We start from the raw sequence: 17737 nt of genomic DNA on the forward strand, positions 1-17737 counted from the left end.
TATTAATGTAATTTCAGACTGCAGAAGTCAGTAACTCTTCAATAATTTCATTTTTTATTATTACTTGATAGGTAGTCTGTGTTCTTCGTTGTAGACATTTGGATGTCTTCCCGTCACTGACAGCATTGTACTACAAGATAGCTTCTCATTTGGATGATGAGGGTGATGCCATTCACTGGCTGGTAGACCATTTGCATGTCTGATTCAAAGTAGCCTGTATCAGTTAACTTCAGCTCATTGATGCATGAGGCTATCTATCTTTATACTTTCCATTTCATTCTTGATGACATTCAATTTTCCTAGAATCATATTTTATACATTCCATCCTCCAATTATTAGTGGATATTTGCAGTGGTTTCCTTTTATTTCAAGCCATACTATATCAGCAAATGAAGATCCCAACAGCTTTTCTTCTTTCTTGTCATTCATTAAGGTCAATTCTACTTTGAAGAGGAAGCTCTTCTCTAGTGTTACTTTGATGTCTTCCAAGCTGAAGAATTTATCTTCCAGCACCATACAACATGCTGCTACTGTTCATAAAGTTTTCCCTGGTCCATTGGTCGAGTTTTTTTTTTTAATAACTAGATCTCTGGGTCCTTCTGAAACTTGTCCAACATGGCTAAGTCTGCTGGTATTTGAAATATTGATAGTATAACCTCCAGTATCACAATAACATGTAAAGTCATCACGGAACACTTCTTGAAAGCGGTAGCTTTATCGCATTATAAGAAATGAGAAAGTGTTGTATAAGAATGGTGTATAAATATTTTTAGCTATAAACATTAAAAGTTCCCAATAAAAATTAAAAAGTAGGGAGGGATTAACTTTATGAAAGAACTGAATTGTGAGTTACTAGCGAATCCAAAAGTCACACGGTCATGTGCCATTGGTTTGCTTGTGCTTATGAGCTGATTTTTTTCCCCCAAGAAAAGTCTTCCAAGGTACTCAGTTTCATTTTGAAATTGATTTGTATACTTATGCTTAAATAGATCTGAGTACAAGCTCATGGCATTAGCATAAGCAGGAATTAAAGGTACTTGTTACCAAGGAAAATGGTAAAGTTTTGCCATTAGCCAGCCCAAGGTTGTCCATAGTGTTAGTGAAATTTGTTGACCTCTGTCCATTTTGCTTATTTTTCAGCTACCTGGGGTTGAGGCATGTGAAAACTATACTTTCCGATACGGCCGAAATCCTCTGATGGAACTCCCCCTTGCTGTTAACCCCACAGGTTGTGCCCGTTCCGAACCTAAAATGAGTACCCATGTCAAGAGGTTTGTGTTAAGGTATTTTGTTTTAACTTCACATAGTACAGCCCAGGGTTTCTAGGCTTTTAGTGTTTTGTTTTGGTTTCTTTTGTGCTTGATCTGTCTGCTGCTTACAAACCCTGTTGTCTCTGGCTGTGTATGTGCACAACTAAGTCAGAGAAAGCGCTGTGTTGTCTCTGCTAGATAGCTATGTTTCTGTCAGTAATCAGCCTGGCTTGACACTATTCAGAGATATCTTCAGTTTTCCTTTTATTATTTCTTTTCTTGATCTGCCACTGTCTACAGGCCTCACACTTTAAACAGCACCAGCACCTCAAAATCATTTCAGAGCACGGTCACAGGAGAACTGAATGCGCCTTACAGTAAGCAGTTTGTCCACTCCAAGTCTTCTCAGTACAGGAAAATGAAGACTGAATGGAAATCCAATGTATATCTAGCCCGGTCTCGAATTCAGGTAAGGACATAGTACATTTGGGAAGAAAAGATTCTTTACTTTTTACTCTGAATTAGGTGAAGGTATTCCCTCAATGCAAGAATACTTTCTTCTATTAAATGACATTCTTTGATGCTTACCTTGCTGACACAACTGCTGAAGACAAAGTGGGTGAATAAGCAAATGTGTCTAAAGAAAGCTGATAGTGCCCAGCTATCAAAAGATTTAGCGTCCGGGGTCTTAAAAGCTTGAGGGTAAACAAGCGACCATCTAGCTCAGAAGCAACAAAGCTCACATGAAAGTACACACCAGCCTGTGTGATCACGAGGTGCCGAAAGGATCAGTTATTGGTCATCAAAGAACAAAAAATCATATCATTGGGTGCAAACCTCCACGATTCGATCGCTGAGGACAAATGGGTACATAAGCAAATGTGGTGAAGAAAGCTGATGGTGCCCAACTATCAAAAGGTATAGCGTTTGGGATCTTAAAGGCTTGAAGGTAAACAAGCGGCCATCTAGCTTAGAAGCAACAAAGCCCACATGGAAGAAGCACACCATTCTGTGCAATCACGAGGTGTCGAAGGGATCAGGTATAAGGTATCATCAGAACACAAAAAATCTTACCATAGTGAGTGAGGTGGGGAGTGCAGAGTGGAGACCTAAAGCCATTTGTAGGCCACTGGAGATCCCCTCACAGAGGGGTCTCTAGGGGAGAAGATGAGCCAGTCAAGGTGCGATGTAGCAACAATGAAAAATATAACTTTCCTCTAGTTCCTAAATGCTTTTCCCCGCCCACCCACCCCCCTCTGCCATTATCATGATCCGAATTCTACCTTGCAAGTCTGGCTAGACCAGAGGATACACACTGATACAGATAGGAACCAGAATCCAGGGCGGATGATCCCTTCAGGACCAGTGGTGTGAGTGGTGATACTGGGAGGGAAGAGGGTGAGTGGGTTGGAAAGGGGGACCTGATTACAAGGATCTACATGTGACCTCCTCCCTGGGGGACGGACAACAGAAAAAGTGGGTGAAAGGAGATGCCAGATAGGGCAAGATATGACAAAATAATAATCTATAAATTATCAAGGGCTCATGAGAGATGGGGAAGCAGGGAGGGAGGGGAAAAAATGAGAACCTGATGCCAGGGGCTTAAGTGGAGAGCACATGTTTTGAGAATGATGAGGGCAATGAATGTACAGATGTGCTTTACACAATTGATGTATGTATGGTTTGTGATAAGAGTTGTATGAGCCCCTGATAAAATGATATTAAAAATGAAAAAAGAAAACAGATCTAATTTCCATTAAATAGTTCATGCAAATTTTATTTTATCTCATTAATTGCCTTCCCTACCCTTATCTCAGTTTCTCATTTTTATAAAATCTGTTTCCATTTCTCCTCCTTTTTTCTGATCTTTTGTTCTTTTGATATCAAATGACTGCCCTTTTAATCTCGAAGGTGTGTATAGATCTTTAAGTACTATTTTTCTCCTCTATAAACCGGCCTTTTATTTGGTTATAATTGGAGTCATGGCAGTAAGTTTATATCCAGACTTCAAGGGTGACTAAGGAACATAGTGTCATGGTTTCCATCAGTTAATCTAACTAAAAAACCCTGTGAGTTTTTGAACCAAGAAATCCTTAGTTGTTACCAATTACATTAAAACAGTTTTATGGCTGCAGGAAGTAGGCCACATTCTTTAACGCATACATCTATGTATCAGCCTCCTCAGCTGATAATTCCTGAGTTACTGGGTGTCTAGCTTTTGAAGTGTGACATTCTGCTTCCCCAAATGAAAAGCAGACCTGGACTGCCCACGTCACTGCATCTGTATGACCTGGTGGAGAGCAGGGAGCACTGTTGTTGCTACATGCTTAAATTGCAAAGGGATGTCTGACAACTTCAATGAGAAATAACAAAGTATTTTCATTGCACAATTTTAAAAGGTGCCCCAATTTTGGAATTTACCTTTTCTATACCTTATATTCAGGAAATCATGGCAGGTAGCCTGTGGAAGATGTTGCAGGTAAAGCCGTCTCCAGAGTAAGCATTTAAATGGACTCTGTGGTTCATAGTTATTGAGCTGCAGACTTAAAAGTCCATAGGTAAATCTCCTTGTATGTCCCAGAGAGCATGTAATGCTCTCCTTTACCAAACTGCTTCGGTCCAAAGTGTTTCGCGATACACTTGCTCCTCTCTTATTGTCTCATTATCCAACATTTTTAGTTTAATAATCTTAAAATTTGATCATTTTATGCATTAGCAGGCTATATCTGGCAGTAATGAACTCCAAGGTGCTCGGTGAGACTAATGCTTGCTATGATGATGAAGGTTATATGTCACCTTGGCTGGGTCATGATTCGCAATATTTTGACTGTGAAGTGATGGTGTAACTTGGTAGTTATGTCATTTGGCAGATATGCAATGGTGTAGTCATCTTCCATTTTGCGCTTTCATGAATAGGGCATCATTTTCAAATATTAAGTTATTACATAACCTGATCTCTGGAACCTAACCATGTCACTAAGTGAGGAGTGAGTGTAGGCACTCACTGATACATTCATATCTATACTTTAGCATTGTTTTACTGGAGTCTTAACTACTTAACTAATCTGTCCTTTTTAACTTTAAACTGTTTCTGAAAGTTGTGTGTGTGTTTTCTCAACTCTCTTTCCATTTGCCTTTTACATTCACCATTAGGGTAATAATGTTAATGATGTAGAGAAATTCTTCTATAATTTTTCCACACTAATTTTTTGAAAATCTTTGTTCACATATAAAAGTAAAATCTCATCATAGGCACTTCCTTGCATCTTCCTATTCTCAAATGTGAACACAGTCTTTTTTGTAATCTGGTAGTGTCAGACCTCTTCTAACTTCAAAGGAAAAAAGAGGTTCAGAATAAGCCTAACCCTGGGCTCCTGTGGGTTGGTAATCAGACATGCCTCCTCTCTCCCACTGTTTTCCAAGGTTGCCACCAGCTGCTCTTTCACAACCCTCTCTCATTTGCCCAGTGCAAGATGTCATTTGAATTCTTCACTGCTACTTCCATGGGTGTTGATTGTTGATCCAAGCGAAATAAAATGTTTGATAGTGTTATTCTTTCCTCCATTTACCATGATACTGTTTACTGGTCCAGTTTTGAGAATGTTTAGTTTCTTTATATTGAAGTATAATTTATATCTTTGATCACTATCTGTAAATGCTTCACAACCTTGCTTTCAGCAAGCAACCTTGTATCATCCACATATTGCAGATTGTTAAGGAGCCTTAGGAAAAAAGCTGAGCTTTTTCTTATCTAGTAAAACTCTGGTTACTTTTATTTTTATTTAAACTGCTTATTCCTTTTTCTAGTCTTATCAGGTTGGCCTTTCCCTTTGCTTTTAAACCTCTTTAAATATTAAGAATATTAGTCCTTTGAAAATACTTTGTTTGCCATTTCTCTTAAATTTGCTTTTATTGTTTTCCCACAGATAAAAATTTGCTTTTAGTGTAATCAAATTTGCCATGTTTTTAAAATCTTACTGCTTATGTATTTTGAATCCATTTTAAAATTTCCCCATTCTGTGTTTATAATGGAAGCCAATCTTTGTTGTATTTTAAGTTGTATTTTTGTTTTGTTTTATTTGTTTTTCACTGTGCGCTCTCCAATCCATTTGAAATGTATCCCATTTTCTATTGAGAGAAACCAATTCAATTTCTAAAAGAACAGATTAATTTACTACATTTTCTATGGTTTATGCCTCTAATTGCTTTGTTATCTGTTTCTATACATAGTGGACCAACTAATGTGTTTTATTTATCAGAAAACCCCAAGTCTTTCCTTATTAAATAAAGATATGCTGACTTTCCATTCATCTTATTATAAGTTGGCAGGTTTTAAAACTTTGGTTTAAGTGTAAACTGCATATGGCAAGGTTTTGTTTTTGACTTCCAGCCTGTTCTTGTGGGCACCCTTGGCGCCCGCTCATCAACTGTAAGGACTAAATGCTGTATCTTACACCCATTTTTCCCTTGATGAGCATTGAATGGTTCATATTACTTTCCCTTTTTCTTGATTTAGCATTTTTAATCAGATTACTGTTAATCTATCCTTTTTACTTGTTAATTAGAAGTTTTGTATTTTTCCATTATTGATTATATTTCTTTCCCCTTCTCTAATTATTACATACATTTCTCATCATTTGAAAATAAGATTGTTCCCGTGGCCCATAGCAGACTACTTTATAAGCCCCTTTTTCCTTACCCCTTTGAACGCTTTAAAATATTTTCATTACTCTTCTACCTTCCCAATGTCTATATTCCATTAAAATTAATATTTTAAAATACTCTTTAAAAATCTTGTGTTCTGCGGTAGTTTAGAGTGGCAGGAAAGAAAGCAGCGTTTGAGTTGTCTGCCGGGCAGTTTTTGCATGTCTTTGGAAAAGACAACAGGAGTGAAGGGCTGCACACACTGGAGGAATACCGTATCTCTCTAGGGGAGGTGATCATATCTGACAACTAGGCACCCAGCAGACTCTAAGTTACAGTGCTTTCAGGTCCAGTGTGGTTCAGACCTGAGCTCTACTGGAAGTGCTTAGTCCTCCTGTGCCCTTTGCCACTTTTCTAAGTATATTCCTGCTGAGAAAAGCTCTCAGTAAGAATAAAATATCATGCTTGTATCTACCTTTCAGAATATGCTGAAATAATAAACTGGGTAAGTGTCAAGTATTTAGTTTGTTTGCCATCAAATCATATCTGGAACTAAAGAGACCAACTGCATAAATAGAATTTGGAGAAGATAATTCTAGTTATATCATTAAACTTCTGACATTGGCCTTCCCCTACTACAAGAGTGGCAATGTTTTCCTGCCAAGGACCATTTGGATAATTTTAGCATCAAGTGTGGCCAGACTGGTCAAATCTTTCATTGACTCACCCCTTATGTGATGACCGGAACTGTTTCCCTTTGGTGAGATGTGCGATGTTAGCTGGTGTTGATGATTTCATGGGACTTACATGACCCATGGACCAGGCATTCTCCACCTCTGCCCTGTTATATGCTCTAAGGTAGTTTGGAAGGAGCATGCATCTAGGAAAATCCCCTGGGAAGCACGTGATGTATTCATCCTTGCCTCTCCAACATTGCCTTCTGGTCAGTTTTAGAGAATGCAAAAACACAAACCGGGAAAAGAAAATACAAATTCTCTTTATGGAACCTGGCCTTAATTTTTTTCAGTTTGCCCCTTTTCCATAATTTGTATTACTAAAAACATAACTATAGTGCTTGTAGTACATGATTTACCTATGCATAAACTAGATAGCACACATTGCCAATCCCTGTACATGTTTTTGGTAATCTGGAATCTTGGGTTGGGGGAGGGGGAAGTTGTGTCTTCCCCAGAACTCCATTTGATTCCAAGATAACGAGAACAAAATAACTTAGCACATTTTTCTTTTTAAGCCCTGGCATCTGCTCATAGCCAAAAGTAAAACCAGTTTATGGAACTTGAATAGCGCCTTCTAATTAGCCCTGTTTCTATTTTATTAACTTTTTTTCAGTTTCAAAACATTTTCTTTATTCTTTTTTTTTTAACATTTTATCAGGGATTCATACAACTCTTACCACAATCCATACATACATCTATTGTGTAAAGCACATCTGTACATTCTTTGCCCTCATCATTCTCAGAACATTTGCTCGCCATTAACTTTATTTCTCTGTCCAAACTTTTTGGAAGGATGGTGAAAGGAAGTTATTGTCAGAGGTTATGATCCTATTTAGCCCATAGGACTTGAGCATGGAGTTATCTGGAAGATGGGATGACTTTAAAGTAAGAATGTAGAGATCATTATTTTGGTCAAGTCCATGCACAGAGATGAGTTTAAGGACTCTATTTAAGAGACTGACTTTAAAAAGACATTGGGGAAAGAATGATAGGTAGAGCTGTAAGAAATAAGGTTTTTACATGGTTAAGGGTTAGAGCAGTGGTTCTCAACCTCTGGGTCACGACCCCTTTGGAGGTCAGACGACCCTTTCACGGGTTGGGTCGCCCAATTCATAGCAGTAGCAAAATGACAATGATGAAGTAGCAACGAAATCATGTTATGGTTGGGGGTCACCACAACATGAGGAACTGTATGAAAGGGTCACGGCATTAGGAAGGATGAGAACTACTGGGTTAGAGGATAGCATATTCAATAAAACAGATCCATTTAAGGGGAATAGGGAGCTAATAATAAATACAAGACAAAAATGTTCTAAGATTAGCTGTGGTGGTAATTTCACAACTTTTTTTATATGTTTAAATCACAGAATGGTATATGAATTATATGTTGCTAAAACAGTTAATTTTTAAAAGTTCATTTCATTCCCATGAAACTTTAAATAAAACTTTGAAAAAAGACCCAAGATATCCCTCGAGGTAATACTTTTCTATGAAAGAGAAAATGTAGATTTATTGTCCAGTAATTTGGAGTTTTTACAAAAGGATACATTTTTCTTCTTTTAATCAGGGACTGGGCCTGTATGCTGCTAGAGACATAGAGAAGCACACTATGGTCATTGAATATATTGGGACCATCATTCGAAATGAAGTAGCAAATAGAAAAGAGAAACTTTATGAGTCTCAGGTAGGTACCTGATCTATGTGATTCGTCATGTCTTACCACATTCATCCTCTGTCTTGTGCCATCTAAGCCACCTCCCAAAAAGGCAGGGCTGAATTTGACCAAAGGCCATATGTGGATATTGTTTTATTTTTCGGTTGTCTCTTTCCATCTGCCATTTTTGGTTGGTGCTGTTGTGTTTGCACAGCCAGAGCTGCCGCCTGTCCTTTGGTGGGTGTGCTCACCCCAAACACACTTGACTCTAAGGACTGGCTGATGCATTTTACTCTCACCTCGTTGTGCTTGGTAAGTGCTATGGTTTTGCTCCTTTGATTAACAAGCTTTGATTCATTGCTTTGCACTTCAGCCGTGACATGGCTACCTCCAGCTATCGTTAGGAGATGGACAAATGCTAGGTGCATTTCAGTTCTTCCTCAAGAGGATGTGAGAATCTGTGCTGATGACTGATTAAATGAGAAATTGAAAAAAAATGCTTTCTCTTCTAGAACCGCGGTGTGTACATGTTCCGCATGGATAATGACCATGTTATTGATGCCACACTTACAGGAGGGCCTGCAAGGTGAGAGCACAAAGGAATCTGGGGACACGAGCAGGCTTTGTTTGGCAAACTCAGTGGTAATGGGGGGAGTTAGAAATGCTCCCTATAGTCTCTTAGTGATTAAAATTGTAGTTTTGAATAAGTAGTTTTGAAAAGAATTATCACTTAAAATCATTTATTAATGGGTTTGTAAAGAGTATAACTAATACAAAGTTCCCTGCTAATTGAAGATTTTCAAAGCTTTTCAAATTGTTTTATAATTTTCAACATGGTGTTTTGCAGGTATATCAACCATTCATGTGCACCCAATTGTGTGGCTGAAGTGGTGACTTTTGAAAGAGGACATAAAATTATCATCAGCTCCAACCGGAGGATTCAGAAAGGAGAAGAGGTACAAAGTTTGGAAGGAAAGTGCATGCTACCTTGTCCAGACCCTGGTATATGGTGGTTTCCTCCCTTACGGAAGGTCACTTGCTCAGTTCTTTTCCTGTGGCTAGAACCTTTCTCATATTAGGTTCGATTTTGCAACGCTATCCTATTTCTCCATGGGGCACATTCAAGTTACACCTTCTACAGGACAGCTTTGAGAGAGTTTAATCTCCACGCGCCTTGTTTTCTTATTTTTCATTCCACAAGTGAACATCCCCATATCATTCATTAGATGACAATGTTTTTATGTGTCGTATGATGTTTCACACTCCCTGTGTTAGTCTGGGTTGACTAGAGAAACAAATTCATAAACACACAGATGTATAAGAAAGAGGTTTATATAGAAAAGCAGTTGAATATTGATAAAATATCCCAGCCCAGTCCAGATCAAGTCCATAAGTCCAATATTAGCCAATATGTCTAATACCAATCTATAAAGTCCTCTTCAGACTCACGAAACACATGCACTGAGACAAATGCAGGAGATCACAGGCCAGTGGGTTGGAAGTCCTGTGGATCCAGTGGCAGGGTAAGCATCTCAGCGCTGGCAGGGGAGTCTGCGTGGCTTCTCCAGTTCCCAGAGAATGGGGTCTATCAGTGTGGTAGTGCCATGTGTCTTGTCAGAGCATCTCCCAGGGAGTGAGCCGAAAGACAAGTGTCTTCCGCCTTCAAGAAGGAAAATCGAGGAGTTCCCAGAATTCTCAGAAGGCCAGACCCACCCAGAGGCCTCATTGGTTATATCTTGATGGACAGACCAGACTCCCACCCCTTCACTCCTAATCCTCTCAGATTGACACCAGATTATGTAACTACCACACTCCCTTAATCTGGACCCATTTTTGCAGTATCCATCTCTAAACATAACTGAGTTGACGTTTGAACGATATAGTAGAATTGTCATTGTGTTTTCCAAGAACACTAAGACCAATGTAAGATGGGGCAGCAAAATTGTGGGCCACCAGTTTGTTCATATTCACTCTCTGGTTATTACATTCTTCCTTAATCATTTTATTGGTGGCTCTTACACTTCTTATCACAATCCATCCATTGTGTCAAGTACATTTGTACATTTGTTGCCATCATCATTCTCAAAACATTTTCTTACTACTTGAGCCCTTGGTATCAACTTCTCATTTTTCCTCACCCTCCCTTTCCTCATGAACCCTTGATAATATGTGAATTATTATTTTTTCATGTCTTATGCTGACCAATGTCTTCCTTCACCCACTTTTCTTTTGTCCATCCCCCTGGGAGGGGGTTATACATGTAGGTGATTGTGACTGCTTCCTTCTCCACACCACACACCCCCCCTCCACCTTCCCTTTCCCCTCCTGGTATGATTAATCTCAGTATTAGCCCTGAGGGGTTTATCTGTCCTGGATTCCCTGTGTTTCCTGCGCTTATCGTACTCATGTACATGCTCTGGTCAAGCCGGATTTGCAAAGTAGAATTGGGCTCCTAGTTGGGGGGGGGAGGGGCATTAAAGAACTAGAGGAAAGTTTTATGTTTCATCAGTGCTATACTGCACCCTGACGGACTCATCTCCTCCCCGGGACCCTTCTGTAAGGGGATGTCCAATTGCCTACAGATTAATTTTGGGTGTCTCCACTCCATACTCCCCTTCATTCACAATGATATGATTTTTTTTGTTCTGGGTCTTTGATGCCTGATACCTGATCCTGTTGACACCTTATGATCACATAGGCTACAACCGCCCCTTTTGGGAAAATGAAGAACCCAGATGTCTTTCCTCTGTAGGAGACCCCAGGCTTTCTTGACTGTAGCTGTGAGATTATACTTACGCATTTTTGGTCATCTTTCTGGAATCTCATTTTTCTACTTCAAGAATATGGGTCTGACTAGACATGGAGCCATGTAAATATCAAACTCACTTGAAAAGTAGGTGAAAAAAGTATTTGAGCCACCTGTTTGGTACCAGTAAGAACGGGTAACCTGACAGTTCTCAGCTGCTGTGGAGCTCCTCAGGCCCGTGGACCCAGTGTGCCTCTGGCTTAGTGTACATCAGTGTTCGCGAGCAGGCTTTTAGAGCCCTGGTTTTCATTTACTTTCTGTAAGTGGGGAGATGATTTCTTCACAAAGCTCCTCTAAGAACTCAGGAAATACCTAACGGTATTATCATTACACGTGGCTAGTCTGTTAATTCTGGTTTATTTCTTTTCTTTGTGGAGAGGATGTGTTTCCAAATGCTATCATATAGGCATCCTCAAACTAGGCCTGCCGAGGACGTTTATCCGGCCTGCCGGGTGTTTTTGCCACATTTGGGTTTTTTTTACTTCAAAATAAGATATATGCCGTGTGCATAGGAATTTATACCTAGGAATTTATTCATAGTTTTTAAAAAAAAAACTATAGTCTGGCCCTCCAATGGGACAATGAACTAGCCACCTATTTAAAAAGTTTGAGGACCCCTGCTATTGTAGACTGCTAAAACTAGAAGAGACTTAGAGACAGTCAGGCCTCCTTCATTTTGCAGTATTCAGTTCCTTGGGGAAATGGTGGCACGTCTCAAAGAAACTAGGTAAATTGCCACTTAGTTGAAGGCAAAGCTGGTTTGAGAGGTCACTACTTTTCGTAACCCAAACATAGCCCTAATGTCAGAATGGATTTGTTACGCATTCAGCTACTAGCCTCAAGATTCGAAACAAACTGGTGAGCCTGCTTCTGTAAACATGCAGTCTTGGAAACCCAAAGGGGCAGTTCTACTCTGTCCTATAAAAAGTCAGATTCAATTGCAGTAGATGGTGACTAAATAGAAAGATTAATATTAGAAATTCTTTTAAGTTAGAAAAGCTGTAGGAGAAATTCAGTTGTTGGTTTCTAAATACAGTTGTCTCCCCAGACGTGCATGCCATACGCGGCAGACAAGAGCAGGGACCGCAGACATGGCAGGTTGCCCCTTCCCAGAGCTGTAGACGGTGCTGGGGAAGCTGGAGAACTGCGCAGATCCGGTCTGGCTTGAAGACATTGCCCCTTTATCTCCTCTGCCCTTTGGGGATCGCTTGTGTGATGTGTAACTTCATTTCTAACAGTGTCCTCCTGGAACCTCAACAAGTCACATCTCCCTTAAATGAGATCCAGGCAGGAGATGCCTCCCTGTCCTATCCTCCCCCGGTCCCTGCTAACACCCATTCTTTCCCTGTGGCAGCTTTGCTATGACTATAAGTTTGACTTCGAAGATGACCAGCACAAGATCCCGTGTCACTGTGGAGCTGTGAACTGTCGGAAGTGGATGAACTGAAGGCATTCCTCAACTGAGCGACAGCGGCTTGTCCCTGGAAGTGAATCAACACACCATTGGAATTTTACAGACAGAAAGATGCTTTTGTTTTCTGTTTTAGGACTTTCTGAAAGATAGCTTCTGGGAATTCTGATTCCCTCGAGACTTGAGGTTAAAAGTCGCCCCAGGAGAAAGCTGGTGCAAACCGCTTCCCTGGAGTTCTGAGGCTAACCAGAATCTCAGATTGCTCCAGCACTTTTGCTTCTGTTTCTTTTCTTTCTCGGTTTTTATTTTCCGTTTGTTTGTTCCTTTGTTTCCTTTTTCTTTTTTTGGTGGGTGGGTTTTGTTTATCTTTGTTTTTATTTTTAATCTCACTAAGGAGAAACTTAATGGGGCAAAGAGCCGATGGCTGCCCTGCCCCATGGCAGGGGCCTCCTATGAATGTAAGACTGAAATCACCAGCGAAAGGGAGACGTCCAAAGTGCTGGCCACGGCCTTATTTGAAAAGGGGCAGGCCCTCTAATTTAAATTTTTTTAAATAAGTAGACACCACTGAACAAGGAATGTACTGAAATGACTTCCTTAGGGATAGAGCTAAGGGATAATAACTTGCACTAAAATACATTTAAATACTTGATTCCATGAGTCAGTTTATTGTAGTTTTTGATTTCTGTAAAATAAGAGAAACTTTTTGTATTTATTATTGAATAAGTGAATGAAGCTATTTTTAAATAAAAGTTAGAGAAAGCCAAGCTGCTGCTGTGACCTGCAGAACTAACAAACCATGTTACTTTGTACAAATGTGTAAATATTTTGAGAAGAAAATACAGTATAAAAATAGTTATTGACCAAATGCTACCAGGCCCTGCAGCAGCTCGGGTGCTTATAAGATGTCCCCAGGGGTGTTACAATATAATTTTATGTTATTAAATATGCCATTATAATTATGTAATAACCAAAATTTCAGCCTATATTGTGTTTTGGATATTTTGGAAATGATGGTCTATTAGTACTTAATTGTTTTATAAACCTTACTTCTGATAGAACGAGAGTGAATGCTATGAGGACAACTTTTATAGCTGTTTTGGTAATTTAAACTAATTTTTTCATATTATATTGTTGCATCCCTACTTCTTCAGTCAGGTTTTTTTGTGCTTACAATTTGTGATAACTGTGAATAACTGCTTAAAAATACACCCAAATGGAGGCTGAATTTTTTCTTCAGCAAAAGTAGTTTTGATTAGAACTTTGTTTCAGGCCACAAAGAATCATGTAAACATAATAGGATAATGTAGCAGGAATTGAAATCTAATTCCTTAGCCTTCTATTTAACACAAAAAAATGGGGGGGGGGGAATTTGGAAAAAAAAAGAGAGAGAGAGAGGTGTGGTGAAGCTTGCAGCTGCAGGAGCCCCCCGGCAATAGGGTTTTGAAAGATGTAATTTTAAAAAGTGTTTGTATGAACTGTTTGTTTACATTTCTTTAATAAAAAACAAAAACAAAAAAACACTGTTTTGTGTTTGCTTGTAGAAACTTAATCAGCATTTTGGAACAAGTTAGCTTTTTATTTTGTACTTAAAATTCTGGTACTGACACTTCACAGGCTAAATGTAAAATGAAGTTTTTTGTGTGCACAATAAAGTGGACTGTAAGCTGTGGGTCTGTCAGTGATACAGTTCTCAACTTGTAATGTATATGGCATGATGTATTTTTATCTTACAGAATAAATCAAGTGTATATATTTTTCTCTTGATAAATAGCTGTATGAAATTTGTTTCTTGAATATTTTTCTTCTCTCGTACAATATTACGACATCCTACCAGTATTTGTCCTTCCAGGTTTTTGTTTTGTTTTCTGTTCTGTATAATAGTATCTAATGTTGGCAAAAATTGAATTTTTTTGAAGTATACAGAGTGTTATGGGTTTTGGAATTTGTGGACACAGATTTAGAAGATCACCATTTACAAATAAAATATTTTACATCTATAACGGCTGCCTCCACATTTCTCTGCGCCAATCTCAGGCTCTCATTGCTGCACTGAAAGCTATGGTTGCTTGAAAGTCACCGACCGTCAGGTTTACCTTTCAGTATTACTAGAGTATTGATAAAATCTATTTGATTCTCTTTCTTTTCAAATAATTTTTTTAGACATAATCTTGTAACTCATTCCAACTACAGGCTCTCCTGTATAGTTAAACACAGGAGGAAGATTTTTCCTTTGAGATGTTTTCTATCAAATATTAAACTTTATGTGTGTTCCATTATTTAAATCTTTTTAAATCATTTTATTGGGGCCTCATACAACTCTTATCACAATCCATACATCCATCCATTGTGTCAAGCACATTTGTACATTTGTTGCCTTCATCATTCTCAAAACAATTGCTTTCTACTTGAGCTCTTGGTATCAGCTCCTCCTTTTTTCCCCATCCCCCCCCCCCCACAAACCTTTGATAGTTTGTAAATTATTAAATTTTGTCTCTGGGCTTGTTTTCAGGTAGCTCTTCTCTGTAGGCCTTATTATCTGTCTATCTAATAGGGATTATTACTGTCATATTTAATGTAATTATACTACTTCAAGGGGTTGCCAAGAAGGAACACTGCCTAAGATGGAAACCTTCCGCACACACACACCCCACACCTCACCCTTCCTAAAATAGATTGCTAACCTGTGCACCTTGAGTACTTCAGAATAGTAAATTAAATCCTTAGAGCATGTATAACCTGGGGAGAAAGTTATAAAATATGATTCTCGACTTATTTCCTATTTGCAAGACTTTCAGCTGTTGGAGCATTCCTTCATCTTCAAAGATCAGCCACAGAGAAAGTTGCTTTGACTCATCACAGGGCCTTCCGTCTGTGCTGGGTGGATGCCAACTGCTCATTGCCAAATCCAGGCAAGAAAGGTATTCCTAGCTTTCTGGCTTAGTGGTCTGAATCTATGGTGAGGCATGGGAAGGGCAGAACATGGTGTCAGGGTTTACCTTTAAAAGAAGTGTCTAACAGAACTCACAATGAAAGCACACGCAAGGCCTTAGCTCCCCACGAGAGGCACTTCTCGTCAGTTGCATTTAATGCCTACAAGGCACAGGTACATCACTGCATGAGGAAGTCCCAGTCCCTTGGATCCCACTTTGTGCCCTGGTGGAGGTGGACAGACATGAATGAATAAGCTAGTATTTGGACTCAAGCCCAAAGAGAGAGAAATCCCTTATATGAGACACGGATAGAAAAATACTTGACAGAACCAATTTGAGAGACATCAAGTTTATTTACATTGGGCTGCTTATGGACCAGGACTGAACAGTACTTCTTCCAGTGGTGACCAGCTGGACAGGAAAGGATCTGTTAAGGGGGTCATGCTACTTAAACTGTTAACACCATGATGCTAACGTACCAGAAACTCATGGTTGGGTCACTGATGACATGTACACTAACCATTCTGATAAGAAAGGAAGTAAGCATTCACAATGCCTCAGTGCTGCACCCTACCTACTTACAGAGGGAAGGCGCCCTCCAGTTGGACTCAAAGACACCTGGAATGCCTGCTTACCTGAAGTGTGGCCATTTTGGAGTATTAACGTGTGTCTACACTCCACCCCAGTACCCTAAAATAGCCCTCAGCAATGTTACTGCCAGTCTTCTACATTATCACGTGGACCTGGTCATTGGAGATTTCCAACCAGAGACCACAACAGCAATAAACCCCACAACAAACCACCCCGAGGCAAAGAATTCCCAAGATGAGCATGGTATCCTATGTGAAGGACAAAAGAGTTAAGACAGAAAAATGGGTCAGTGGATAAAACAAATTGCTGGAAAGGAAGAAAAGGGGACTACTCCCAGCCCGAGTGGTTCCAACATCGCAGTACACGCACCCAGGCCCTGGTCCTGGCCAGAGCAGTTTTCTGTGGCAGGCCAATAACTGAAGAGGTTGGCATTTATCCACCTACAGTAGTCTGGATGATTTCTCATACCAACCGTCATGGCAACCCACTTGGCCAAAAAAACATGGCTGGAAATGGAAGGGCTGAAAAGCCAGAGATGGGAGAAGCGCTAACATGGTAGGTCATGACCAGTACGGAAGATAAGCCTGCAGTGGTGGAGTGTTGCTTGAATTGCCCCTGCGGGCCCTTTGGAAAAGGAAAGCCAGTGTGATCCAGTTGCAGAACTACAGTGCTTCACAGGTTTAGAACAGATCCCTTTGGGCATCATCTCGACCTAACAAATACAGAGGGCAGAAGATTTAGGCTCAATGGGGAATGAAGGACCTCCAATACGTTAATATGTTCAAGGTCTGTATGCTTTTACTTTAGTGTAGCAAGGTACATTTGACCTTATCAAGTCTTGAGGGCCAATCTTTCCCGACCACAAAACACCGAAGAATTTGACCAATAATCCAGTCCCCCATAGCTTGGCGTTGTTGGCCCGTCCTCACAAACTCAGATGTGCCACAAGCACAGCATGTTGGAGAGGGAAAAGGGAGTCATAAGTTAACATTTCTATTACTGGCTGTGATTTCCTCATACCCTCCCCCAATCTAAGCAAGCAATATTGTTGGATAATCACCACCCAGTGGGATGGGGACTGGTAGACTAACGAACCTTCCCCTTTATCATCACAACATAATCCTCACGAACCTAACCCCAAACCTCACTCATTGATGAAACTGGCCTTTCATAAATGGGATGAATAACCAGAGACAAGCTGGGATTGAAACATACAGAGGGATACCAAAAGGACAAAAGCTCCACTGTGGTGCTTTCAGAGTACACACTTTTCCTACCAGGTGGGCATCAAGCAGCTCGCTCCCAGTGGACTCATTGGCATCACCTGGGAAGGTTCCCTGGTCACAGGGAAGTTTTCATAAAAAGCAGTTGCACTCAAACCTTTTTTGTGATGGCTGATTTAAGAGCAGCGTACAGCTGTGAAACTTTGTTTCCTGCTGGGGAAAAATGCCATAGAAAGTGTTGTGATGTTGAACACAGCTTACAAGGACAGTCCTATGGGAAAAACTCAAAGTGTACGAGTGCTGAAATGTCAGCTGATGACAAACTTCATCCTGGACGTCCATCAACTACCCAAACAAATGAAAATGTTGACGAAATTGGTGCATTTGTGCTTGAAGACCAACAGCGGACCATTGAAGAGATAGGGAAGTTATCTGGACTATCAGGACTATCAGTGCGTTTTAATGGAAGACTTGGGAATGAGAAGGGT

General features: G+C 39.9%; 1 protein-coding gene across 15 annotated transcripts in view; it reads left to right on the top strand.

Annotated features, from left to right (window-relative positions):
• The window catches only part of KMT2C (lysine methyltransferase 2C), a 327314-nt gene extending 312842 nt beyond the window's left edge, over nt 1–14472 (top strand). For 14 of the 15 annotated variants that reach the window (XM_075550191.1, XM_075550194.1, XM_075550193.1 and 11 more), the window contains 6 exons: nt 1141–1283; nt 1551–1719; nt 8199–8315; nt 8798–8871; nt 9133–9241; nt 12446–14472. In XM_075550191.1, coding sequence (XP_075406306.1) covers nt 1141–1283; nt 1551–1719; nt 8199–8315; nt 8798–8871; nt 9133–9241; nt 12446–12538 — 705 coding nt within the window. In that variant the 3' untranslated portion in view covers nt 12539–14472. The remainder of the gene's footprint in view (nt 1–1140; nt 1284–1550; nt 1720–8198; nt 8316–8797; nt 8872–9132; nt 9242–12445) is intronic. The other variant, XM_075550199.1, reaches the window with a different exon arrangement.
• Nucleotides 14473–17737: the final 3265 nt, after the last annotated feature.

This window comes from Tenrec ecaudatus, chromosome 5, assembly GCF_050624435.1.
Source record: "Tenrec ecaudatus isolate mTenEca1 chromosome 5, mTenEca1.hap1, whole genome shotgun sequence".
NCBI lineage: Eukaryota > Metazoa > Chordata > Mammalia > Afrosoricida > Tenrecidae > Tenrec > Tenrec ecaudatus.